Source organism: Ictidomys tridecemlineatus, chromosome 2 (genome assembly GCF_052094955.1).
Source record: "Ictidomys tridecemlineatus isolate mIctTri1 chromosome 2, mIctTri1.hap1, whole genome shotgun sequence".
In the NCBI taxonomy this organism is placed as follows: domain Eukaryota; kingdom Metazoa; phylum Chordata; class Mammalia; order Rodentia; family Sciuridae; genus Ictidomys; species Ictidomys tridecemlineatus.
In genome coordinates, this window is record NC_135478.1 from 141,066,737 (window position 1) to 141,094,193 (window position 27,457).

Below are 27,457 nucleotides of genomic sequence, written 5' to 3' on the forward strand. Positions count from 1 at the left end.
TTTTGGGATTGGCTAACTTCAGTTCTCTAACTCCATCCATTCACCTGCAAGTGCCATGATTTTATTCTCTTTTATTGCTGAGTAATATTTCATTGTGTATATATGCCACATTTTTTTTTTATCCATTCATCTATTGAAGAGCATCTAGGTTGGTTCCACAGTTTAGCTATTGTGTATTGTGCTGCTATAAACATCGATGTGGCTGTGTCCCTGTAGTATGTTATTTTTAAGTCCTTTGGGTATAGACCAAGGAGAGGGATAGCTGGGTCAAATAGTTGTTCCATTCCGAATTTTCCAAGAAATCTCCATACTGCTTTCCATATTGGCTGCACCAATTTGCAGTCCCACCAGCAGTGTATGAGTGTACCTTTTCCCCCACATCCTCTCCAACACTTATTGTTGTTTGTCTTCATAATAGCTGCCATTCTGACTAGAGTGAGATGATATCTTAGAGTAGTTTTGATTTGCATTTCTCTGATTGCTAGAGATGATGAACAATTTTTCATACATTTGTTGATTGATTTTATATAAATTAAAATCTTCATGGCAAAGATTTAACTTCTTTTTCTGGAACAAATGCTTCCTAGGTGGTCTTGTATAATATATATATATATATATATTTTTTTTAGAGAGAGAGAGAGAGAGAGCGAGAGAGAGAGAGAGAGAGAATTTTTTAATATTTATTTTTTAGTTTTCGGTGGACACAACATCTTTATGTGGTGCTGAGGATCAAACCCAGCTCCTCGCGCATGACAGGCGAGTGCGTGCACTACCACTTGAGCCACATCCCCAGCCCAATTTGCAGTTTTAAGTTTAATTAGTGGTTTCAGGAATTGTCTTGCTGGTCCCTCCTTAAAACCCAGCTTATCAGTCTAGTTCTGTTTTCTCATTAGTAATGTCAAACAGAGATTGTTCTATTACTTTTTTCTTGAACTTATGCCCTGTAATTTTATAAAGAAGAACTTTCTCAGAATACTTATTTGGATTCTCTGGGAGGTATTTTTTTTTAGTGGAAAGATAGGAAAATGTGCAATTATTTTCTTTCATTTGCCACTCTTTAGAAAGATGAGTTGGTTCTCTGGTATCATTTAGTCATGAATAGTGGAGTTCCTTCTTACAGTATCCTTATGATCTAATAGATTTTAACATGTTTTGTAGATTTTGCTATCTATAGCTGGTGAAAAATTTGCATTTGGCTCTGCATGCCCTTGATGTGACCTTACTAGTATCTCATATCTTCCTTACTTTTTCAAGTACTGAAAAATGTTTTCTCCCCAGAACTGGCTTCAGCCAATTTTTCTAAAGAGCCCTAATTCCTTTTAATGGCAAATGGTATTTAGAGACCACATCTCAGCACTGAAAATACTTATTCCTACTAGATTGACCATTGTGTCTAGATCTTTTTAGCAAACAGAATTAAGAAACAAATTTTTAAAAAATGAAAATAAATTGTGAGTTTATGTTATATTTAAAATAAGATTTTAGATGATTTTTAATTACTTGATAGTAAATTTCTACATTTTTGCTTAGTCTGAGAATCTTAATTTCAAATTACACATTTATTAGGAATAATAATACTGAAGATATTTTTGAAAAATTGATTACTGAAAATAGTTTTCAGTTTTCAAGAATTTCTTATTATGTGTTTTGACTTTAGGCAATATTCCACTAAGGATGTAGAGTAAAATTGCTGTATCTTAAAGCTACTTGAAGTTCTTGTCCCAGTTGATAGTTAATTCCTTTTATTTTTATTTTGGTTCTTAGGACTGTAAAATTTTTTGTTTTAAGATTAAATAAACTAAAATCAAACCTACAAAACAAGGTAAGTGTAGTACTTTTCTAGGGCTGCCATAACAAATTACATCAAATTAGATGGCTTAAAATAGCATAATTGTATTTTTTTATAGTTCTGTACAAGTGGGAGGTTAAGGTATTGGCAGGCCACCTTTTCTCTGAAGGCAGTAGGGGGTATCTCCCTTTGTGTCCTGGCATCTAGTGGTTTGTTGGGAGTCTTGGTGTTCTGTGGCTTGTTGATGTGTCACTCCAGTCTTTGCCTCCATCTTCATGTGGCCCTTTTTCCTGTCTCTCTATATGCAAATTTCCCTCTTAAAAAGATACTGGTTATATTGGATTTATAGTTTATCTTAATCTAGTATGATCTCATCTTAAGTTGATTACATCTGTTTCCTGTAAGTTTCTATTCCTGTTTCCAAGTAAGCTTATATTCCTAGGTTCTGGTGGACATGAAGTTTTGTGAGTCACTATTTAACTCAGTACAGTAGGAAATTTAATTTTAAAAACAAAGAGCTAAAGCATTATAATATCAAGAACATTTTTCTTTTTCAATAAATATCTACGTTGTTAAACCACTTTAGTGTTTATGAGCCCAAACCCAGTTTTGAGTTTGATAGCTGCTAATAGGTAAAACTGTTTAGAATATGGTATTTGTATTTTGTATTTATCTGCCTTTATATTGCCACTTCGATCTCTCCCTTGGTGTCTAGTACTTTCACATTTTTTGTCCCATGTTTTATTCTGTCTGTGCTACGTTTCCAAAGTAGCAAGTCAAACTAAACCATTATTTGTGTCAAAACAGGACCCCTCCCCATCCCCAGACCCACAGGGTTCTTACCTTATGCTGAATTGATAGGAGGGAAAATGATCTAAAAGAATTATTTGGCATGTGAATGAAATTAATACATAATAGCATTATGCAGCTTTCTCAGTGTATTTGCATTTTTGCATGTAAATCTGGACTAAAGATGACTGATGTTGTTTGGGGGATTCAGATAAATAGGCCGAAGCATTTTTTCTTGGTTCATGGTAAAATGTTAGCTTCAAAATAAGCCACTTGCTCTGTTCATAAGCTAGGTTTTTCTAATACATATTAATATGGATTATAGACTTTTCTTAGACCAAGTATGCTGAGTTTTATTTATATATATCTTTTAAGTGTTGAAACTTTTATTTATATATATATTTTAAGAGTTTTATTTATATATATATTTTAAATTTTGAAACTATTTTGTGTTTAATTATTTTAATGAAGACGGTTATTCTAAAATATGTAGTTTTTTTTGAAACTAAGAATTTATCAGTGATCAGAAACCTGTAATATTAATGTGGCCATCACTTTCTGCAGTGCTTTCTTTTTCAGAGACAGTGTATTTGAAACATTTTTTAGGCTAAGAGGAGACATAATAACTGTGTACTTTTTTATAACTGGAACTTACTACCCTTATTTCAGGGGCTATATTATTCTTACTTCAAGACTATTGTGGAAGCCCCCTCATTTTTGAATGGAGTATGGATGATTATGAATGATAAACTGACTGAATACCCTCTTGTTATTAATACATTAAAAAGGTTCAATCTTTACCCTGAGGTAAGTTACTTTTTTCCAATTGTGATTTTTTTTTTTTGCTTTTTTTGGTATTAAATGCTGTTTCTATATCTAAGATCTAATTTAATATACTAAATTTTATTCATTTTTTTAAAAAAGAAAATGTGTATCTCTGGAAGGAATATGGGAAACAGATCATTATTGATCTGGGAGAACCTTAACAGGTTCTATGAGAACTATTGTTTTGATTGCATTGATTAGAAAAATGTGAAAACTATCTAGATTCTATTTGTCTTTGCCAAATAATGCTTCTCAGGGGTTCCTCATTTAACTGAGCATACTTTTTTAGGGCGGGGTGGGCATGAGTCTGTATACCCAGAAAGTAAGGGAGGAAGGCAGTGATATCAGGAATGATTTTTGGCCTCTCATTGCCCTCCCTGCTTTTATTTGACACATCCCTAAACGTTCTCCTGGGCCTGAGGTTTACTTCCTCATTGATTTAACCGGAGCATCTTGTGAAGCACATTTCCTTATATCTGCCTTCATTATGTGCTGGAAGGCACCCGGATGGCAAGGTTGTGTCTGTCTGGGTCTCTGCTCAGCAGCAGCCTCCAAATCAATTAGTTAATAGATTAATGAGGACATGAATGTTACAACAAATAAATAACTATCAAGTTCTAGTATTTTCTCATGAAAGTATTGCTTTTGAGTATGTTCTGACTTTTCAGAAATGGGATTGCATGGTACATGATTTTTTATGTGTTTTTGTGATACTATGTTAGGCAAATGCTCTGGAGATACAGCTCAGAGGTCACTGAGGTCAGCTATACCCACAGCCATTTTTGAACTAGGGTCTCACTAAGTTCCCCAGGATGGCCTTAAACTGGTGACTTCTTACTTCAGCCTCTGAAGTAGCTGGGATTACTGTTCTAGTATAATATTTTTTATAATGTGTTTATTTTCTTAAAAATAGGTTATCTTGGCCAGCTGGTACCGAATTTATACCAAAATAATGGACATGATTGGTATTCAAACCAAGATATGTTGGACAGTTACCAGAGGAGAAGGACTCAGTCCTATTGAAAGTTGTGAAGGTAAGTTTTTTTCTGATATTGCTCAGTTATCATTGCAACATAATAAGCTTGTCCCACATTTAATGATATAAATAACAACCATTTTATTATGCTTATAGATTCTGCAAGTCAGAAATTTGGGCTGGCTAGACAGGGTTGATTTGTCTCCTGATGTCAGGGGCTCTACTAGTAAGACTCAAGTGTCTGGGAAAGTGGACTTAAATGGAACCTACTTCACCCACGTTCTGGCTCCTGGGCTGAGGTGACTATGAGGTTGAGCTCAGCTAGGACACCTGCTTGGGGCCTTTCATGTGCCTTGGGCTTTTTTTTTTTTTTTATAGCAAAATACTTCATAGTAGACATGCTTTTCCTAATTGTAACTCTAGGCTCCAGGATGGCACTGTGTGACCTCTTATGCCCTAGCCTTACAAGGCACTTGGTGTTACTTAATGCCTTACTCTGTTGCATCCTGACACAAACTGAAAAATAGGGTTTAACCTGGGAGCAGTGGTGCATTTCTTTAATCCTCACTACTTGGAAGGCCTAGGCAGGACAGTTTCGAGTTTTGAGACCACCCTATGCAATTTAGCAAGACTGTGCCTAAAATAGAAATTTGCAAAGGACTGGGCCTATAGCTCAGAGGTAAAGCACTTATCTAGCATGTGTAAGGCCCTAGATTTATTCCCTAATAACACACATACACACACACACACACACACACACACACACACACACACACATACACACACACACATACACACATACATACACAGAGAAACAGACAAAGAAGCAAACAAACACACAAAAAAACAGGGCATAGACTCTGCACTTGGATAGGAGGCATATCAGAAGATTTCCACCCTGATTTTAAATCCCCACTACACTGTTCTCATCTTTAGTCTTTATTAACATCATGTTTTCAGGTGGGAACCAAGGAGACCATTTATTTGGCAACTATTTTCAAAATAAGTGCAGTTTAATTTACATTGCTAGACATATAAAGTAATTTTGGTTAGAACATATGTTTTGTTTATTTTTAAAGGATTGGGAGATCCTGCTTGCTTTTATGTTGCTGTAATTTTTATTTTAAATGGACTAATGATGGCATTATTCTTCATATACGGCACATATTTAAGGTAAGAATATTTTAGTATGTTCATAAGGCATTAATAAAAATAGTTGTTTAGTTAATAGTGAAATCATTGATAACTTATTCAATTTTATAGCAGTATTCTTAAAATATGTAGTTGTAGTTATAAAATTATTTCATATTTGCATAATTTCACTATTGGCTCACCACACTTAAAATAGTTTTAGAGGCTTAAAAAGAACATATAGAGATACTTGATAAATTTTAACTATTTATAGGCATTTGAGCTTAAACAGTATGTATTGTTCTTGAAAAATGTAAGTGAAAAGACTACTTACTATCCAATATAAATGGCCCTTACTTCGTTAGTGTTAAAACAGAAGTATAGTCTGTATAGATAATTATATTTAATATTTCTGTCCTGATTTACTTCACAGTTGAGCAGCATTTCTAAAACTAAAAGTGATAAGTTTTTAAAGGTTTTATGTTTTTTTTTGACAATTTGTCACATCGTACATATGTGTTTGAACTATTTGACCTTGAGAGTATCTTTAGAATTTTTTTCCTTACTGCTTGCTGATTCTTTGTAGTACAGAAATGCAAACATATGTATGTATATGATTTTCAACTTAGGATAATGAATTTGAATCTACTATTATCCCATTATCCTCTTTGTTTTGGAAGCATGGCACTTTCAGTTTAGTACTTCAAAGGTTTATTGTTTCTAGTTCAGCTTTTGAGTACACAGCAGTTTCTTTATAAATATTTATCAAGTGAGGAAGTTACTAGATCAACTTAAAACATTTGAATATAGATTTAAGACACTTTGATGCTAATATTTCTGATTTAGGTCTTTTTAATTATTTTATTGGGGAAAGTGATATGAAAATGTATGATTAAAAGATGACATAAAAAAAAATTTAAAAGAGATACACAAAATATCATAATCAAAAGAAGGGTGATAGTCAGGAAAGGATGCTTACTTGAGGGACAATAGACCAGTCTGCTTGAATCATAATGAACCAAAGTGGGGGGTATTTGATGGGATACGTTCATTTTGCTGTCATATCTGTTGTACAGATACATTTATCACATTTGGGAGATTAAATTTCAATTAACAGAAGTCAGAATATAAAACATGGTATTATTCCTAAATTTCTACTTTCTTAATTGAAAGAAGAATTTAAAAAATTTATTAAACATTCATGTTTTCCTATGATGCTTGTTATAACTGTCATTTCAAAGGCTGAAGGTGAAGTATCTGCTGAAGAGAATATAAGTTTCTGATTGGGTTGAGGGATTCTTGGTGACTTGGGTCTTTGAACCTCAACTCTTATTGGTAGTCAGTTTTTTCCTTGTATGGGAGATCCATATTCACTTGTTAATCACCATGTAAAGTATATATCAAGTAGTTTCTTTATAAAGACTGTGTTTGTACTCTGCACGGGAATGGGGCAGGATCGGAAATGAGGGTAGCTGCAGGTTGTGTGTATGAGTGGAAGATAGACTGTAAGAAAGGATGAAGTTTTAGAATTTCAGAGGCAAAGAGAAATTTGTTGTATGTGGAGGGCTTACTTTAGCTTGACCTTGGAAATCAGATGGACTTGGATTGGTGGAAATAAATTCTAAGGAGGAGGGCATCCCAGGGATAGGCAAACATGGGAAATCTGGGATGTGGAAAGCAGACCAGTTTTATTGGAATGTATGTTTTTGAGAGGGTGCTGAAACAGAAGCATTTGTGTCAGGATGGTTTGAAACCTATTCAAAACTAGTGAAGGAAATCAGAAATTTGGTAGAGAAACAGGATTCAGGCTGAGCTATGATCCCACAGTATCCTTACTTTCTCCTTTTCCCAAAGTCACATAGTGAGTGCTCCAGTACAGAGCTTGTCAAACTGTTACAGAGTTTTAAAAACCAGTTTAGTTGATTGGACCCTGAATTTTTTTTTAGCATGAAAAATGAAAGAAGACAAATATGAATAGTAGAATATATTACATTTAATGGCATAGATATCAGAGGAACTTTGGTTTGATGTATATGTGTGTGTACATTTGTGTGTATTGATTTAGAGTGTAAATTCTCATTTCTTACTGTAGTTTTATTGCCTGTAGACTACTGCTTAAGGTGGTGTTAGGGATCGACTGATACTTGAGCACTTGGGTATTTCCAAATAGCTGCCTCTGATTCTTCTCACAGTGTCAAGGGCTGGGGCTTATTTCACTCCCACTTGACTGCTTTTGACCTCTTCTATCTTTGCACAACTCTCATGCTCCACCTTGGTCTGCAGCTCTACTTTTGCTCTTTGTGGGCTTTTTCTTAACCCTAATCTCTTTAGTCCTATTCAAAGGCATCTCTGAGGATAAAGAGGAAGAAGGAACTTAGATTCTTCTATTATAATTTCTACTTAACATAATCAATTCAGAAGATTTCACAAAGAAATGTATGGGGATTTCTTATTATTAACAACTATTCGGTTCTGTAGCTGTGTCCTCTAATTCAATTCTACCCTGTCTACCTGGAGATAGCCTCAGATTTCACAAGTTGAGGACAAAGTCCACAAATTGTCTCTTCTGATGCCACTCATAAACCAACCCCAGTTTTTTTTTTTTTTTAAACTGGTGTTCTGACTAATTGACTATGATTAGGAGTTCTTGGGTTTGGGAATTTGCTAGAGTGACTCACAAAACTCAGAGAAATACCTACTTATATTTATTGGTTTATCCTAAAGATGTTGCAGAGGATACCAATGAAGAGAAGCCCTGGGTAAGGTATGAGGGAATTGGGTGAGGTGATTTTTTGATCTCTCTGGGTGCACCACTTTGGAGATACCACTGTGTGTTCAGCTATCTGGAAGCTCTCTGAACCTCAGCCTTTGTCTTATGGAACCTTCATTATTACATAGGCAAGATTGATAAGATCATTGGTGATTGGTGGTCAACATAACCTCAGTCCCTTTCCCCTTCTTAGAGGTTGGGGATGGGGATAAAAAGTCTCAAATGTGTAATCCTGCCCTGGTCTTTCCTGTGACCAGTTTCATCCTTAAGCTACCCAGCCACCAGTTAACTCACTGGAATATACAACAACAACAACAACAACAACAACAACAATAAAAACCTTATCACTTTGGAGATTCCAAGGATTTTACAGTATTACAGCATCCTATGCTCAAAGATCTTCCTTGCATTCCTCATCACCAGCTAAGCTTATAGTTCCTCTGCGTAATGGAGACACTTGTCAGGAAGCTGGAATTCTTTTTGCTTCCTGAGATTACAGGTATAAATCACACTGAAACCCTGATCCTGACATATATGGAGTACAGTTTTAAAATACTTTTGACTTAAGTATTTTCAGTGGCTTCATAATCATTATCTAGTTCTTGATGATTTCTTCCTTGATTAGTTTAGACAACCTTCTGATTTTATGAGTGAGATAAACCTTCATATTTTTAAAATCTGAGTTAAGAATAAAGTGAAAGACATTTAAAATGGTGGTTAGAGTTTTTTGAGAAATTATTATATATTGAAATATGAACGTTGAAATTTGTCTAGAAGATTAGAAATTTGCAGAGTAGACCAAGTGTGACATTTTTTATCCCAGAAGAATATTTGCTTTTAATTAATACAGATGTAAGTTTTCAGAAGCCAAACAGCCAATCCATTTTACCAAAAATGGAAATAGAAGAGAAAATAGAAAGTAGCTACATGCTAAATGGGACCAGGTTACCAAGCTCTGACTAGAGGAGGTGAAGTGAGATTTGTTTTGCAAATCATGGTATAATTCTTTTTTTCTGACATTCTTAGTATTTTCTTATTTATTTAAAATGTCCATTGTTAATTATTTTTGGAGCTATATTTTTAATTCACAGTCACAGTTATTCATTTCATAAGATACTCTGATATTTCTAAGCCAAAGACTGACAGTTTCTGAAGGCCAATTTCTTTAGTTAGGACTTCCCTTATTGTGTCTTTGAGGGAAATTTAAATATGCCTAGGAAATGAAATTCTCTGATTAATAAGTATCAAAACCTTTTGTTGATAACTTCCAGGGGACAATATCAAACAGGTAATATTGAACTTTTTATTCTTGGTATTTTAGTTTGATTCTAGTATTATTTTGGAGTTTGGGGTTATTGCTAACAAGGTGCATTTTGGGATAAGAATAGTATTTTCTATGTTTTGCTATTAATTACAGTATATCATTAGGCAATGATATACTGTAATAAGTTTTATAGCCAGCTTTTCTGGAAAAAAATGCACATGTACATAAAGTTTATCATAACTTTAATGACATAAAAGATGCATGTAAATAATAACAGGATTTCTAAATAGGTTATTTTTCTTTGTTTTTGGAAAGAGTGCACCAGAAATACTTTGACTCACTCAAATCAAAGAGGGAGTACAATACTGGGAGACAGATATTTGTGGAATCAGAGATAGGAAACAAAGCATTCAAGCCTCATGAAAACTGAAACTGAGTATTAGAAAGCTGTCTTAACCAAGAAAGCCTAATGTGTTAGTCAGCTTTCTATTACTATAAAAAATACCTGAGATAATCAGCTTATAAAGAAAAAAGGTTTACTTTTGTTGGCAGTTTTGGAGGTCTTATTGCATGGTTGAGTAGACCTCTTCTTTATGGGATTGTGGTAAATGAGGAGAGTGCATGATGGATCAAGCTGCTCACCTCATGGCAGCTGGGGAGAGGGGAAAAAAACCCACCAAAAATCAGATGAAGGAAGGAGTAGTGTTCTAATCTCTTTCAGGGGCCTGACCCCAGATTTTTTTGGCAAAAATCTCCCACTACGCCCCACATCTTAAATGTACCACCACCTTTCAGTAGCACAAAGTTGAGGACCAACCCTTTAACACATTCAGGATCCAAACCATAGCACCTGCACTTTCCACATCACCTGTCTTTCTCTCTCTACCTCTTACTCCATTTGTTTACCATCTCTTACTTCTGTGATAGAGATGTAAGTAGTGGATTTGTTTTTCTAGCATGGCTTTGGAATCAAAATTTTTAGCAGGTGAATATTAGTAGAAAATCAATTTAGGATAGAATTTGGTCACGAATTAGGGAATATTCATTGAAAAGAAGGTTTTGGTGTAAGGCTTCTCCCTCTGTTGGCATTGGAGTTCATCCCCAGTGGCTGCTGTTATTTTTAGTTGTTTCAGTCCTTCAATCTATTTTGGTTCTTCCCCATCTGCCTAAGAATGTGTCATTCCTAAACGCCCCTTCAAAGGACAAGTGGTGCCATCCTCCTTGCACACCTCTGTTCTTGGATGGTGATCACCTGGCAGCTCTGCCATTGGTTGCTTGCTTTGTTTTTTAACCATGAGATGGCAAAAAGGATGCACAAAACCATCAGAAAAGTACTATGGCTTACCTAAGAGAACTTTGGCTTTATCCCTTTTTGCTACACTTTCTCTTGGAGTCCCTCCCCCCACCCCATTATACCTGCTTCCATTGCCAAGTTTCTACACCCCTTGTTAAAACTGCAGCTGAAGGACACAAAATTTCCTTTCCCACATTTCCTATGTCAAAAGAGAAAGAAATAAAATATCCTCATTTGTTTTTAGGCTCTTAGATCTTTGATTCCATAATAGATTAAGGATCATCTGAGCAGGTCTTCTGGAGAAAACAGTAGTCAGTCTGTGGGTTTCTGACACTTTTGGACACAGCAATGTCTATCTGTTGACCACTATTTTTCTGGTCACTGCTGCCTGCTTTGACTTGTTTTTGTTGTACTCCATAGAAAGAATACTTTTACTGAACTTTACTTTTAAATGATTGCTTCAGCTTGTGCTGAGGTATTTTTTCTTTTTAGTTATATATAACAGTAGAATGTATTTTGCAAATTATACATATGTAGAGTGTAACTTATTCTATTTAGGATCCCATTCTTGTGTTTGTACATGATGCAGAGTTACCCTGGTTGTGTATTCAAGTACAAGGCTAGGAAAGTTATGTCCGATTAATTCTCCTGTTCTTCCTATTCCCCTCCCTTCCCTTTGTTTCCCTTTGTCTAATCCAATAGATTTCTATTCATCCCCTCCCCACCCCCCATTGTTTTGGGTTAGCATCCACATATCAGAGAGAACATTCAGCCTTTGGTGTTTTGGGATTGGCTTATTTCACTTATGCTAAGGGTCTTTTAACAAATAGCTATATGGAATTCTTTGCTTTATGTTTGTGCATCTCTATAATTTGAGTCCGTTATCTATCACTCAGTATCTTCCTTTAAAAAACTTTTAATGTGTGAATATATTACACCTGTGGAATTGTATAAAATCTTTATATGTACATTTTTAAAGATTAATAAAATGAATTCTTGTGTGCCCATCACTCAGAGAAATTACAAATTGTTGTAAGCTTTCATACCCATACAAGTCTTCCTTAGTGCATTCTCTTCTCTTCCCTTTCCTTAGAGGAAATGACATCCTAACTTTTGGATTAATTTTTTCCTTGCTTTTCTTGATAATTTCCCACCTTCATCTATATCTATATCTATATCCTTAAATAATGTCATACTGTTTGGTTTTGAAAAACTGAATATCAAACACAAAAAGCTGAACTTTGAGAGGAAACTGGGCTTCCAGGGATTTAGAGAAATTACTGACTCTATCTGTTGCATCCTCCTACCCCAGTTAAGGGTCACAACTAGAGGGTCATCTCACTGTTAAGAGAGCCCTAAAAAGGCTTTGGAAGTCTTATGGATCTTGTAATGGGGACAGGGGAATGGGCCAAGGATTAGGAGTGGAAAAGAATAAAGTATTAAGTCTGAAAGTGGGGAAAAGTGTCTTAAAACTTCTCTGCCCACTTTGTAGGAGATGTCTAAAAAGGACCTCTGTCCAAGACCTTAAATAAAGGCACCAGTCCAAGATCATGACTAGCCAGAGGGGCCCAAGTCCTAGACTGTAACTCCCTCTGAGAGACTGCAGTACTCTGACTGTGCACCAAGTCTGGTGTGAGGAGGCCAGCTGTGAGAAATCACATGCAGGCATTTAACCTGTAGCTCAACTCCTCAGGACATCAGTGGGCAAGGTCATGAGCCAGTCCTGAGGTAAATGTAAGATTCAGTTTTGGGGGCATCTGGCAGAAATTTAGAGTGGTATGGAATGTCCAGCAGAAATATCGTTGATGGAGGAGCAACCCTGTTATTAAATTCACCACCATATACTTTAGCTCTGAGGAGCACATCAGCAAAGAACAACTTTTGTGAGTGAAATGAGTGTCTTTAGCTGATGGGATATGGGGCATGGATCAGTATTTGGTCCTGGACTGTCTGTGTAATGTGGTTTGTACACATTTATCCTCTTGGCAATTTCCTTAACCATTTGTGTTAGTTTTCCATCACTGTAACAAAATACCTGAGATAAACAACTGAAAAAGAGGAAAGATTTATTTTGGCTCAGAGTTTCAGAGGTTTCAGTTCATGATCAGCTGGTTCTGTTGCTTTGGGTCTGTGATGAAGCACAACATGAGAGCAGGGAGCATGCAACGTAGCAAAACTGCTCATCTTATGGTGACTGGCAAGCAAGGAGAGGGAAGGCACCAGGGTCCCAATATTCCCTTAAGATCATGCTTTCAGTGACCCGACTTCCTTCCATTAGGCTTCATATCCTAACATTTGTACCATCCCCTAACAGCATCACAAGCTGGAGAACAAGAGTTCAGCATATGGTCATTGGGGGACAATTAAGATCCACACCATAGAACTATGCCATTGGGATTTTCTTTGCTGCTCTCTTTTCCTGGATTCCTGTTCTGTTCCTGTTTTATTTTTTTTTTCTTGATTAGAGTACTTTTTCTAGTAGCTCTTAAGAGTGGGTAGATAAATAAGAATTTGTATATTTTGATATATTTGAAAATGTTTGTATTTTGCCTTCCTATTTGATTATTTGGTTGAATATTCATATCTAGATTTGAGAACACTTTCCTTGAGAATTTTGAAGGTGTTCTTTATTGTTGTTTTGCTTAAGATGGTGCTATCCAGATATTAATGTCATTTAGATTTCTAAAACCTTTGTATGTGGCGTTTTCTCTTTCTTTTTTCTGGAATATTATAGAATCTTCTCTTTGTTTTGAAATTTCACAATAGTATGTCTTGGTATAGATCTGCTTTAATTTATCTTAGACATTGGATTAGTTTTAGTCTTGTCAGTATGTCCTTAATTTCTGAGAAATTTTCTTGGATTGTTTTTTTAATTTATTGTTTTCTCTTTCATGAGTTACATTATTTGACTATTTCACTTCCTATTTCCCAATTCTCTAGTTTTTACATATTTTTTCACTTTAAATATCTTTTACTTTGTTCTGTATTCCAGAAAATTTTATCTAGCATAACTTATTTTTTCAACACTACTGCATTTTCAATTCTTTGGGAATGCTTTAATTTACAAAAATTATTTATTCTATGAACATTCTTTTTTTAAAAAAATAGTTGTACTTATTTTTGTTTCATGGACTAATTTCTTTTTGAGGGTATTAATGCTTTTTGTTGTTGTTGTTGTTTTTGTTTTTGTTTTTTTCCTGTCTGGGTGATCTTGGCATCTCCTAGTTGCTTTTTAAAATATATTTTGATCTCTATTTTTCATGTTAGGAGCCTTAGATAGCTGGCAGTGGTAGGTTTTTGTGATTAAAATTGTATGGTAGAACTTGTTAATGTTGAATTTTTATATAATTTGAATATGATGTGAGAAGAATTTGAAGTGACCACCAGTTCTTTGGTTTACCTTTTGATATAAAAGAAAATATATTGTAACAAATATCTTTTAGGATTGTAACAGAATCCTAAAAGGTTAACTGAAATGGGACATTATGGAAGAATTTTTTAAAAATGATTAGGTAGGAGGGAAAAAGACATAAATGAGTTTAGAAGACACCATTTTCTATCTAAGAATGAAATAGTGTTTGCAAAGTAATTGGAAGAATATCTGCTTTCAGAAAATAATGTTTGATTGAATAAAGTGAATGAATTTATAAGTTAATGAGGGGAAAACTTAGCTCGTTGTTGCCATATATAAAAGGCACAATAAAATAGATTATTATCTTTCATATAAACTTTACCAGTATTTACCAATTTAGGAAAAATTTTCCAGTGGACTCCATCTTGAGGTTTTCTTTCTTCATATTCTGATCTTTACTGATACTATTTTTGTATGGAAGAAATACATATTTAAGACATTATTTGCAAGCCTTTAGTCTAAGCTCCTTATGATCATAAACTCAATCCTATGATAACCTATGAAATAGGAAAACCATTTTATGGATGAGGAAGCTGAAGCATAGGATGTCAAGTAACTTTTCCAAGGTCACAGAACTACTCAGTTTCAGTTAGGATTTGAACACAGATAGGGGCTCCGGAGTTTGTGTTCTGCTATCTGCAGAACTGTTACTTCTGTAGAAATTAAACTGTCTACAGCTTTAGTTAATTTGTATTTAAAGACCTCAAATATGAAGAAGAAATGATTTATGCCTATTCCAAAAAGAGGTATTTATGTTTTATTAAAAAGTTTCAGCTAAAATAATTTAATAGTGGTACTTAGAAGAATATAGGCTTTCCATTTTCCTCTCTGTAGTATTTCATTTCCCGAGGATACTAGGATTTTGCTGTTCTTATGCCAGTACTTGTTGTGTATATTATATATTTTGGTTTGATGCCTAGAAGTTTATTCTTTCTAATGTTGTCATTTATTAGGATCCAATTTTTAACTTTTTTTAGACTATCACATGGTTTTATAATATTTTTAATAGTTTCCTCATCAGTTAATTTTTCTAGAATCACTGTTGACTTTTTAACTAAAATGGAAAGATAACATACTGTATGTGGCATTTTCTGTTTCCTTAAGTGTTTATTTTTGTGATTGCACATCTCCACCCAATTCATCATCCTCCATATATAATTGTGCCCGTAACTTCCTAGTTTTGGATGATTTGAATCAGTCTGTTCCTTGGAAAGTTTCTTTTCCAATAGTTTTTGAGCTAAAGTAAATGAAATTTACTATTTCATTTATTTTAGTAATTAGTAAGAATATCTGTTTTAGTGTTATCTGGAACATTTTTATGATTTTGTTCTTGTAGATATTTGTCTGACAAATATCAACAGGTCTCCAAATGAGTTTATTGGACAGTTTTCTTTCTATTAATGTGCCATATAACTGGATATGATATTTCTTACAGATTGAATATTACTTTCATAATACTTGGGTCTAGAAGTGTTTTGAATTTTGAGATTTTGGAATATTTTTGGGCTTTCTTTTTGTGTGTATATTTATATAAAAAAATGAGATGTCTAGGGAATGGAACTGAAATCTAAACATGAAATTCATTTGTATCTCATTATGTCACACAGCCTAAATCTGATGCAGTGTTTTTAATAATTTTGTGCATATAACAAAGTTTATGTACTTTGAACCATCAGACTTGCTTGCAGCATCATATTAATACTCAAAAAGTTTCAGATTTTGGAGCATTTTGAAATTCAGCTTTTCAGAATTAATTTCATATTTACAGATGCTCTATCTGTAGTACATTTTAAAAATTATTTTTCATTATTTTGTGTGTACACACATATCTTTTGGTATTATTTGACCTTTTTAATGATAAAACACAGCAGTAGTCCCTTGCCCCGTCTGTTTCCTCACCCCACTCATCCCTTTGTCCAGCAAAAACCACTTTTAAATCTGTGAAACCTCTAGAGTTCTGACACATAAACTAGTAGTAACAGTTATCATCATTATGACTCTGTGAACACTGGGCACTGCTAATAGGTCATATAGTGCAAATCATTTTTATTTAGTAACTTAACATTTTTCCTTTTTGCCTAATATTTAGTTTTGCTTAGTTTTCTATATACTGATAATTCCTCACCAGTTCTACAGTTGAACTTTTAAACACATTTTTTTTGCCATATGTATAAAATCCGTTATTTCATTTCCCTAACATGGAGTCCCAGGGCTTTCCCTTCTGGAGCCCTTTGTCTTCTGGTTCCATCCTACTCGACTGGCCCTTCTCTAAGCTTGCTGTATTCTGTATTCTGGAAGTTTTGTTCACCACTCTCCTGAGAATTTCCTTTTTCTCTTGTCTGATTCATTGCTGCTTGGGATTTTGCATTTGGAACCCCATTTGGGACCCCATTTTGGCCTCTTGTTTATTTTTTCATTTTGGAGGGTCTCATTCCCAAGTAACAGTATGAATAGAGGTCACTTTAAAACACACACATGTTGCATGTTTGAACATTCTTTATTTCACTTTTATTCTTGATTACTGGTTTGCCTGGTTATGGAATTTTATTTTTCTTCCAACTTTTTTTTCTTGTTGTTACCGGGCATTGAACTCAGGGGCACTCGACCATTTTGTCACATATTCAGCCCTATTTTGTATTCCATTTAGAGACAGGGTCTCACTGAGTTGCTTAATGCCTTGCTTTTGCTGAGGTTGGCTTTGAATTCTCCATCTGTCTCAGCCCCCCAGGCTGCTGGGATTGTCGGCTTGCAAGCCCTACAGCCCTGGCTCCTCCATCTTTGGAAGACTGTTTCATTGTCTTTAGAGATTCAGTTTGGCTTTTCAAAGGTCTGATGTTCTTCTGCCATTTGTTCCTTTTGTTTGTGGCCTTGTTTTTCTCTTTGGAAGCTTTTCATATTTTTATATTTGTTGTTGTGCAAGTTTGTGACGTGGATAGATAATGTTTCATCCTTTTCCTTGGATACTTTGGGCTCTCCCTGTCTGGGCATTTTAGAGAACACTACTTCTATTATTATTTCTCTTATATGATTTTTTCCTTCTCCATTTTTTTTTCTGTTTTTTTTTCCCAAAATCCTATTGTCTGGACATTGAAAGTTTTGGATTAAAATCTAATTTTCTTTGGAGCTTTGTTCTTCATTTTGTCTGTTAGGCTTTATGGTTCATTTTGTGAAAGTTCCAACTTTCCTAAAGAATCTTGGGTTTAAACATTTCTTCTGCATCCTAGGTAGTCTCTGGCTCCCCCTTGAATTTGTGTTATTTTCTGTTTTTCACGTTAAAAGCTTCCCTATAGCCTGGTAATCCTTAGCTTGACATTTCTATTTTAGAATGAGGGAGCTTTTAAGGGGTGGGTGGAAGGTAAGGTAGACAGGACTTCTTAACTGGCGGGCTTTATTATAGAAGATTAGACTGTAAAGTGCTTTGTGGGGGGAAACCCAGGCCCCTTTCATCTTGTAACTTCAGCAGCCTTTGTTTATGGTCAGCAGATAGACAAAGTTGAGGGGGCACTTGAGATTCTTGTTTATCTCTGTGGGGAAGTGACACTTGGATAATTAATGTCTCTATACCCACTTATGGGACATTTATGTATGTGAGGGCCTGAGTCCAACTCCTAAGGCAAGGTCCAGAGTTCACTCCTCTTCCTCTCCCATTCCTCTCATGCACAGAGAGAGTTTTTTTTTTTCCCCAAGAACATTCTAAAGATTTTTACTATTCCTCTCGATTTCATGTCTGAAGCTCAGTATTCCTGTGGCTCAGATCTACCCCAGTCTCTGTTCCTCTCCATTTGAATATTTACCATCCTCTGTCTCTGTTGAGTGCTTTGAGTGTTTTTACTTCTCAGCTTTTCTGACAAAAGCCTGTCCATCCTTTTGTGGATATAGCTAGTCCGCAGAAGATGCCTTTTCTTCCACATATGGACCCACCAATTATAGAAAATACTGTGTTCATCTTCTAATTTTCTGTTCTTCTATTTATTTATTTATTTATTTGGTCTTTGGAGGTTCAGAGTGGCTCCTTTTATACTAGAGAGAATCTTTTTGAAACTACTTTATTTCTAGAGGAGTTATAGTAGTTCTGAGGACCTAGAAAATTAGTCTGTATGTCAAAGTCCCCTTTTAATTTTCCTTAATGTTTCTCTTTACAACTAAAGTGAATAATCATTGTAACTAATTTTTCTGTTCTTTTCATCATCCAACCAAACTTACCTATGAAGTTATTCAGTCTTCTTTTTAGACTTTGTGAAAAAATATAACAGCTTTTTATTTCAATTCTTTAATCCCCTGCTATCCCTCACCTGTGAATTCTTTTATGTCTGTTTTGTTTCCATTGTTGTATTTGATTTTTTTTGTAGTTTCATAATGACTATACTTTTTTTGAATAATGTTTCTTTTTTAATATTTAATTGATTTTATTTATTTTTTTTTCATTATCTAACTTTTTTAAAAATTCAAACTCTTACTGTTTATATAGATGGGGTTTTTGGCTAAAAGTATATCTTAAATATGCTGTGAATTACACCATCTCAAACTTTTCCAGCTGCTGTTTTTTTGAATGTTCTATTAACTTGGCCTGCTATCACATCCATGATCAAACCCATTTGGTCTAACAGTTGTATATGAATATTTAAAAGATAAGTATTTCTTTTAGTATGCATAAATTGATGAAAGTTATTGGTTGAAAATATTGGCATCTTTTCCCTAAAAACCTGTCCCGCATTATGTTTTCACCATCCTAGCAAATGACGTTTCTGTCTACACTAATGGATATTAGTCTGACCACTGGGAGATATTTGTGGCTTCCCTATCCCTACCTCTGCAATCCAAGTACTCACAAAATCTTTTTTTCTTTCTTTAGAACATCTCTGAAGTCTTCTCACTTCTCTGTTTGTGTCACTGTCACTTGAAGACACTTAAGCATCATCTCACTAGAATTGCCTGTGCTTCCCCACCAGCCTTGTCCCTCACTATGCTGTTTTGCATACTAAAATCTATGGGATTCTTTTTCTTTCTTTTTTTTTTTTTTCACTTGAGTAACTACAACAAGGACAGGGCAGCTAGAGCACAGAGCTTGGGTAGGAGCAAGAATCATGAAAGGATTGTGGAGGAGTAGCAGGGCTAGACCCTGCAAGGCATTTTAGACATATTTTGGTGTTTGAATTTGACCCTGAGAGAAATGGGATAATAGTGAAAGGTGGGGTCGATTGAATTTGTTTGCTTTTAAAGATCGTAGAAAATACACTGTGGAGGGAGCAGGCCTAGAAACAGGGAGGCCGCAAGGGAAGCTGTTGAGGCATCCAGGTGGAAGAGGAGGTCAGCCTGGGCTAGTGTGTGGAGTAGGATGCAGAGAAGTGATAGACTCAGATATTAGACAGTAGAGTTGGGAGGAGATTTCAGGGAACCATCTGAAGGCAGTGATATTTCCAGTAGGAGGAAAAGGAAGGATCTGAAAGCCTGAGTAGGTTGTTGTTCACAGTGGAATGAAGCCACTGGAGGGCACAAAGGAAAAAACTGCTTGGGAGTCAAGTGGTTACATGGTTGACAGATAGAGGCTCCACTGACCACAAGGTGCTTACTGTGAATTGGAGCCTATATCTGAACCAGTGTTCAAGAGCAGTAATGACATGAGGCATGGAGTGTTTGATGGCAAGGTTCTAAAACAATGAATGCTAACAGTGCTTGATTGAATGGTATTTATGTATTTGTTTACCTCTCAGATACATTTGAATCTCTTATGGGCAAAGCTCAGTACTAAGTACCATGTCAACTTCAAAGAATTGGGAAGTTCACAATAATGTAAATAAAATACTTTTTTTCTTAATGCCATTGAAGAGATAAAGGCATTAATTAATTGCTTGTAATAGGCTGGAGAGGTCCACATAAAGAACTTTATTAATGCTTCTTAATTCTCATTTTCTTTCCTCGTCTTTACTTTCTGTCTTGTCTGTGCATCAGTGAACTCCCACTGTTGTAGGTAGGTATATGGGAAGGTTCTCATCTGTGAGGCAGGCCTGCCCGATGTTTCATCATCAGGCTGGAAAGGGTCAAAGCCTTCTCAAACGTGAGATTGGATATTTGATTATTCAAATAATTTGTTATTTCCAAATTATCCTTTCATTCTCTTAGTTATATAAGAAGAAAACTTAGCTATTTAGTATAGTTTTGAATTAATTATGATAGCTTTTTTAACCTTTTCAGTTGTTGAATTTTGAATGTTTCATCATTCTTAATTCTCATCTTTCATCACTGAATACAGCCAAAAATCTCAGTGATTAATAAAGCCCATCAAAATTTGATGATTGATTTGAAACTTTACAAATCAGTAGGGATAGGAAAGAAGAGAATCATAGAATTATTAAATTTTAATACTGGAAAGAATTTTGAAGATTTAAAAATACTTTTCTAAATCTTAAAATTTTAAAAACTATTTGAATCAAAATATTTACATTTTAAAAAAGAAAGTATTTTTAATTTTTAATATGTCTGTATTTTATATAAGGAAATTGAGGCTCAAAAAATGAATGAGAAGTATGAGTAAATGTGGTAAATATTTAGCAAGCTTAGAAGTGTTTTAATAATTACATAACAGGAGCTTGCTTTTTTCCTGACAGTTTTGGTGGTAATATTGCAAAAGAAAAATTTTTTTTTTAACCACTAAGGAATGCTGAAATGTCAACTGATCAACTGTAATAGAAAAAGAAAAATTAAAAATTTTTAAACATTTTGATTATTTCATATTTTCTGTTTAGCAAAATGAAGTGACACATCTTTAGGTTCAAGATAAGAGGGAATTCAATGTTAAGGATGCTATTTTTGATTATTGGAAGTTAGACCATTTCATAGTGATTATAACTCAGAGTATCCTATAGACAAACATATTTTATTTTTCACTGTCCCTAGATTTGTGAGTATATATGTTTACCAGAAAATCTTTCTCCCTTAGTTGAGCAAAACTGAGTCTATATTCGTGGATGTACTGGATTGGAACCTATTTTTGTAATTTGTTGAGAAGCAAGCATTGTCACACTGGTTTAACCCTCAGTAGAATGTCCAGCCTCAATTCCCTGTGGGCTGTGTAGCTGTTGAGGAAGGGTGTAGGACTTCTAAGACAAACTACATCTAGAGATTTAGTCAGGAAATTTGGATTTGTGACTTTTTCAATTTTTTTCTTCATTTTTTTGTGGTTTAAGTTGTTTTTGACTATAGTCAGAGAATGAGGTGTCTTTGTAGATGAATACTCCAGGGACATTAAAACAAACAAACAAATTCCCAGTATAGTCAAAAATCAGTCAATCAATCTATTTATCTATACACAGAATTAAACTTATTGATTATCTATTTCAAATCCTTTGTTTCCTTAATTAACATAACTTGCCAAATATTGTTAGAGTACTCTACTATGATCAGATTTTTATCATATTTTCCTCTGTATTTCTAGAAGTTTTAACTTTAGATGCTTGCCCGCTATATTGCTTGTTCATCATAAAGTTTTTATTTAAGGAAATACAATTAAACTTAATAAGTGGAGAGAGATATACTGGGCAACCAATGGAAAGAATTACCATCATTATAATGAACATCCTTTCTAAATTATATGTAAATTTAATGTCATTCTGGCCAGAAACTCAAAAGTTTTATTGTTGTTGTTGTTTGTTTTCTTTTTCTGAAAAAGGGAACTGATTAAGATATTAATATTAAAGTAAGTTGGTGAGAACACATGGGCACTTAACCACTGAGCCACATCCCCATCCCTATTTAAGTTTTATTTTGAGACAGGGTCTCCCTAAGTTGCTTAGCCTTACTAAGTTGCTGAGGTAGGCTTTGAACTTGTGATCCTCCTCTCTCAGACTCCCAAGTCACTGGAATTACAGATGTGAGTCTCCATGCCTGGCCCTAAAAGTATTTTTTTAAAATATAAGAGTAGTTGGGGTGGGGAGATTCCTTTATTATGTGTTTAAATTACCATAATGCTGTAGTAATAAAAATAGTGACACAAAAAAATACAGAATTAAGTCAATTGACTACAAAACAGATTTTATCTAGCATTATAAGACATTCATATAAGATAAAGGCCATATTTCATTTCTCTGGGAATAGGCATAATTGGGTAAAATTGGGTATTTTTAAAGAGAACAAAAGTAGTGTTCTTCAGATAATAAAGGAAAATGAAATAATACTTAAGAAATTTTAGGAGGCTGTATTTTTAAGATAGGGAAAACTTTCACAGATGAAGTAGGAAATGGAGATGAAATTAAGGAAAATACTGACATGTTAACTATATGAAATTTAAAATTTTCTTTCTAAAATAATACATCATAAATTATACTAAAATGTCTCATCACCTGTACGACAGCCAGAGATATGATAACTCTAATCTTTAAATAGGAAAGCAGACAATCTATTAGAAAAATAAACAAGGTTGTGAACAGGCAGTTCAGAAAAGAAAAAAATCTGTATTATCGAAACAAAATGAAGATGCTTCATTCTAGTAGGCAGGGAAGTAAAAAATCAAAATAACAGTGAGAAAGAAGTTTTTACCTATTCTGAAGAGCAGATTTAAAAGAGTCTAAGTGTATTGGGTACTATGAAGGTGATACAGAAATGGACGCCAGCGTGCCCTGTGGTAAGTGGAGACTGGCATAGTGTCCTGGCCTGAACTACTTATATCTCTTTAATGTGTCCTTATTTTATGATGTATCACTCGGCCACTTTTTGTTCAATATCCTCCATTTGTTTGCCCCTTTATAACTTGTGCCAGTCCAGACTGATAACTGGTAGAAAGCTGTCACACAGTTTTCCAATTAGGGACACTATAAAGTCTTGAGCCTCAGTTGCTCCCTTAAAGATTCAGCTACCCCTTTGCTTTCCCTAGTTACTTTTCTCCTTAAAGGCAAGTGGTATTTCTGTTCTCCTCTGTCTTTAATGCTGACACCTTTCCCTTTAGGAGCAGATGGCTGCACCTCCAGATCCATAAGGGAAAATGGAAACTCCACATACTACCTGCCACTAAACATGCAATGTTCTTCCTCTTCCTTTTCTAAGGCTAGCAGGCCCCCTGTGTTGGGGATCCCAGCCCTGTCTATCTGCCTGAGGAGAAAAGGAAGATGCCCTCCACTTTTCCTCATATGTCCCCTGATAGTACATACAGTGGCCTACAATGCTCACACCCTCGGGTTTTTTGTTACCTTTCTGACCTCTGTGTGTTATACAGGTACTTGTAGATGGACAGAAAGAAAGAAAGACATTGTAGAATAATGAAAAAGCAACATGAGCTGAATTGAATAAGAATACCTCTAGAGTATAGATGAAAGAAATGATGGAGAAAACCTAAAAGCAACCCACTCTTCTCCCCAGGCTTGGAGGAAAGTAGGGAACATTTTACTCTTACTTAAGCAAATGTTTTAGTCAACTTTTTCATTGCTGTGACCAAAAGAACTGACAAGAACAATTTTGAGGAGGACAAGTTTATTTGGGGCTCATGGTTTCAGAGGTCTCAGTCCATAGATGGCCGACTCCATTTCTCTGGGCCCAAGATGAGGCAGAACATCAAGGTAGAGGGTGTGGTGGAGCCAAGCAGCTCAGGGCATGACAGTCAAGAAGCAAAGCAAGAACTCTTGCTTAGGCTTACCAGGGACAAAATAAACAGCCCAAAGGTACACCACAGGGGGACCCTCCCCATCTCCAACTACACCCTACCTGCCTGTAGTTACCACCCAGATAATCCTTATCAGTGGGTTAATTCACTAATTATATTAAGATTCTCATGACCCAATCATTTCCCCTCTAAAGTTTCTTGCAGTATCTTTCACAGGGCTTTGAGAGATAATTCATATTTAACTATAACACCAAATCAAGATTTAGTTTTTAGGGCTGACAGACTTTACCATTGTAGTTTCTTAGCAAATTATAAACCTGAAGGTTGTACTTTGATATTTGTATTCAATTTCACTTTTCTATAATAAGTGAGAAATAAAACTTTTATCTGAAAACTAGTGCTTCCTAGGTATGGTCTTTTCAAAACTAATTTGGGGATGCGGTTTGGGAGGAAGTGAATGAAGTCTTCAGTGTGCTGACATGCTTTGTGGATTTCTAAGAGCAGGATGACTAGACAGTGTGGTGGTTTCCAACTGCATGACTGTTTCAGAGTTCTTTCTGCACTTTCCCCTCTTCCCTTTCTCTAATGTATGTCATGTATCCTGAGGAAAATAGTTTGGGAAATGTTGTAGGACATAGATAAATATGTGGTGCTGAGGGAAAAAAAGAAGAAAAATCCAACTGAAGATGCACAGTAGCATGACTATTGATCATTTTCTATTCCTTTTCAGGTTATTTGCTTTTCTGACTGTACACATTTTGAAGATAGCAAATGAGATTTTTAAAAATGAAATGTATTTTGACAAATACTTTGGAGAAATAAATTATTTTGTAAATAAGCATAAGTAAATTCTAGTGTGGCTGAAAGAGTTGTAGTTCTGAAAGATTGTCATGTTATATTATTTTAAGGTTTTATTTTGAGTTGTGCTTTCTTATCCTCTTTTCCAGTGGAAGTCGATTGGGAGGCCTGGTTACAGTGTTATGCTTCTTTTTCAATCATGGAGAGGTAGGTGGTCAGAAAATGCTTTCAGAATTAACCTTGGAAATACAGCTTTCTTCCTTAAATTTCTTTAAATTTAATCTGTAGTAGCATTCTTTAAATGTTTGATCTTATTATTTTGACCCAAAATTTAAGTGGTAATATTTTATTTTAAGTTAACTTTTCATGACCCTTATATCTTTTACATGATATTATTATTACTGGTATGAGAAAATAGTGGATCTATAACAATTCTTTTTAAAATGATAAAAGCTCATATTTTAGGAACAATATACTTTTAATTGTCCTTTAAGGAATTTTTATTATACCTACACATTTGCAAATGTCTGTGGCCTTTCTGAATAAAAAAATAGCATTATGAAGTACAAAGATTCTGGATCAGGTTGCCTGGGTTCAGATCCTGACTATCATTTAGTAGCTGTGCTAGCTGAGCAAGTCATTTCATTTCTCTGTGCCTTTATTTCCTTTTGGCAATTGGCATAATGATATTCTAGTTTTATAGGAGGATTTTTACAGTAAGTAAATGAATTCACTTGTGTAAAATGCCAAAAGCAATGTTTGGAACATAACTGCTATGCAATTGTTAACTTGAAGTGTTATTTTTACTTATTATTACTATTACGAAAAGTTTAGTTCAAATTAAATTTTAATATAAATTCAAAGTGACAGTGACTTCTTTCCTTTAATCATATTTGTAAACAACTTTCTACTAAATATATCTGTGTTCAGAAAGGTCAGCTTGCTTTTTTTCAAGTGACTTCATCTTTTCTTAGTTTATACATTGAGTGTCTTCAGTATTTGATTGTATTCTTAAGCTCTTAAGAATAAGTAATCATGCAAAGTTAATGTACTTTACTAGTGGTAGCCCACTAATATGCACTTAATTCCCTGGAATCACAGAAGTATAAAGCTGGAGTGGCCTTGTAGATGAGAAGATGCTTGACAAATGATTGCTGTGTAACATAAGTTATTTAGTGTAGTGTGAGTTTTGAGGAAAGAAAAGAATAATTTGACTTTTCCTTACTGGATGCTGTTCATTGTGATAGTATGGACTATGAAACATTTTGAAGCAAAGATTCTTTAAAAATGACCTAAGAAATGGGATATAATGGCTTAATAATAGAAGAAAGAAGCATTGTGTATTAACAACAAGATGCTGGAGGAAAGGGATTATTTAACGTTTTTGAGCTAAGATGCAGTTAGAAAGACCACTGTTTATAAGCACAAAGGTTCATTGTGTTACCCTCCATGTCAACTTCGGATTGTTAATTCCTTATCTTATGTTTTTCTTATAATTTTAATGCTCGTGTAGCAAGAACATCATTTCTTATAAAATCTTTTCAGTTTTTAACAATGGAATTCAAACTACTTAGCTGAGTTTTCAGACTAATGGATTTTCTTTTTGCTACTTTTTCAGCTAACTTGAGTTTATTTCAACATGCTTAGATATCAGTTTTTTAAGAAAAGATAAATATGATTAGAATTAGAATTGTAGTCTTATTGAAATAACCAAATAAACAATTGCATTTAGATGTAAAGTAGCTTTAAAAGTGACTTTTTTGTGTGGAATAGCGTCTATTTAAAAAATGATAGTGTAAACTGCAGTTTTGGGGAAAAGTGTTATTGAGTGCTCAAGTAATTGAAAACATAATTTTGAATATATTTTGGCTTTCAGATTATGAGATTTTCAGACATTTTTTTTCTGATTTTTAAAAATGTTGCCTAAAGTATGCAATTTTTATATGAATGGAAGCATTTACTCTGGTAATGCCTATTCATGTATCTAGTGAGCTTTCTTCACTAAAACTGCTTTTGGTTAATGGCTAGTATCTTACTGTTATAGAAGAAATATTTTAATCACTTGACTGAATTGCTTATGTGTCCCCCAAATAGTTGTAAATTGTTACTTGCTTTTTAGTTCTATTCCATTATTTAGTTTGTCCTGTACTGGATACATGATATACTTAAAAAATTTTTTTTTTCCCTCAGAGAGAAATTTTTGCCTTAACAAAGTAGGAAATATATAGCACAAATATATTAATCAAATTATTTTAAACAAAGCCTTCAAATATGAAAAGTGAAAATAAAGGGGCTATAAGTTGCCCAAAGTAATGATCAATCATATTGAGGTTATGTATTCCATAATCAATTATATAGATGTTTTTACTTATCAGGCTTCTTATGTTCCTTATATAATATTTGGAAAAAATACTCAAAAATACTTTGAACAATCTTGATGACCCTTATGTAATAAATAGAAAATAAATATGCCATTATGCATTAAAATGAAAGCACTAAAAGATAAGTGATTACCTCAAGTTTACTAAGTAGGAAGATAATTCTTTTAAAATTTTATTTTTAATTTTTATTTATTTTAATTGATGAATTATTGAGTGTATTTTTGGAGTATAGTCAAACTGTACTCCAAAGAGTCAAAACTAGTAACGATACTCCTTACCTTATCAATATTTTCATAAGAATGTTAAAAAGCTATTTTTATAGCAATTTTGAATTATACAATGCATAAACTATGGTCACTGTGTAATACAATAGATCACTAAAACTTTTTCTTTTAATCTAGTTGGAACTTGGTTCTCTTTGGTTAATTTTCTCTGCTTT

General features: G+C 34.3%; 1 protein-coding gene across 4 annotated transcripts in view; it reads left to right on the forward strand.

Moving 5' to 3' along the window:
- Dpy19l1 (dpy-19 like C-mannosyltransferase 1) overlaps positions 1–27,457 on the forward strand; it is a 94,990-nt gene that overhangs the window by 20,720 nt on the left and 46,813 nt on the right. For 3 of the 4 annotated variants that reach the window (XM_040291838.2, XM_040291839.2, XM_078039862.1), the window contains exons 4-7: positions 3,248–3,385; positions 4,317–4,437; positions 5,459–5,552; positions 24,787–24,844. In XM_040291838.2, the coding sequence (XP_040147772.2) occupies positions 3,248–3,385; positions 4,317–4,437; positions 5,459–5,552; positions 24,787–24,844 (411 nt within the window). The remainder of the gene's footprint in view (positions 1–3,247; positions 3,386–4,316; positions 4,438–5,458; positions 5,553–24,786; positions 24,845–27,457) is intronic. The other variant, XM_078039863.1, reaches the window with a different exon arrangement.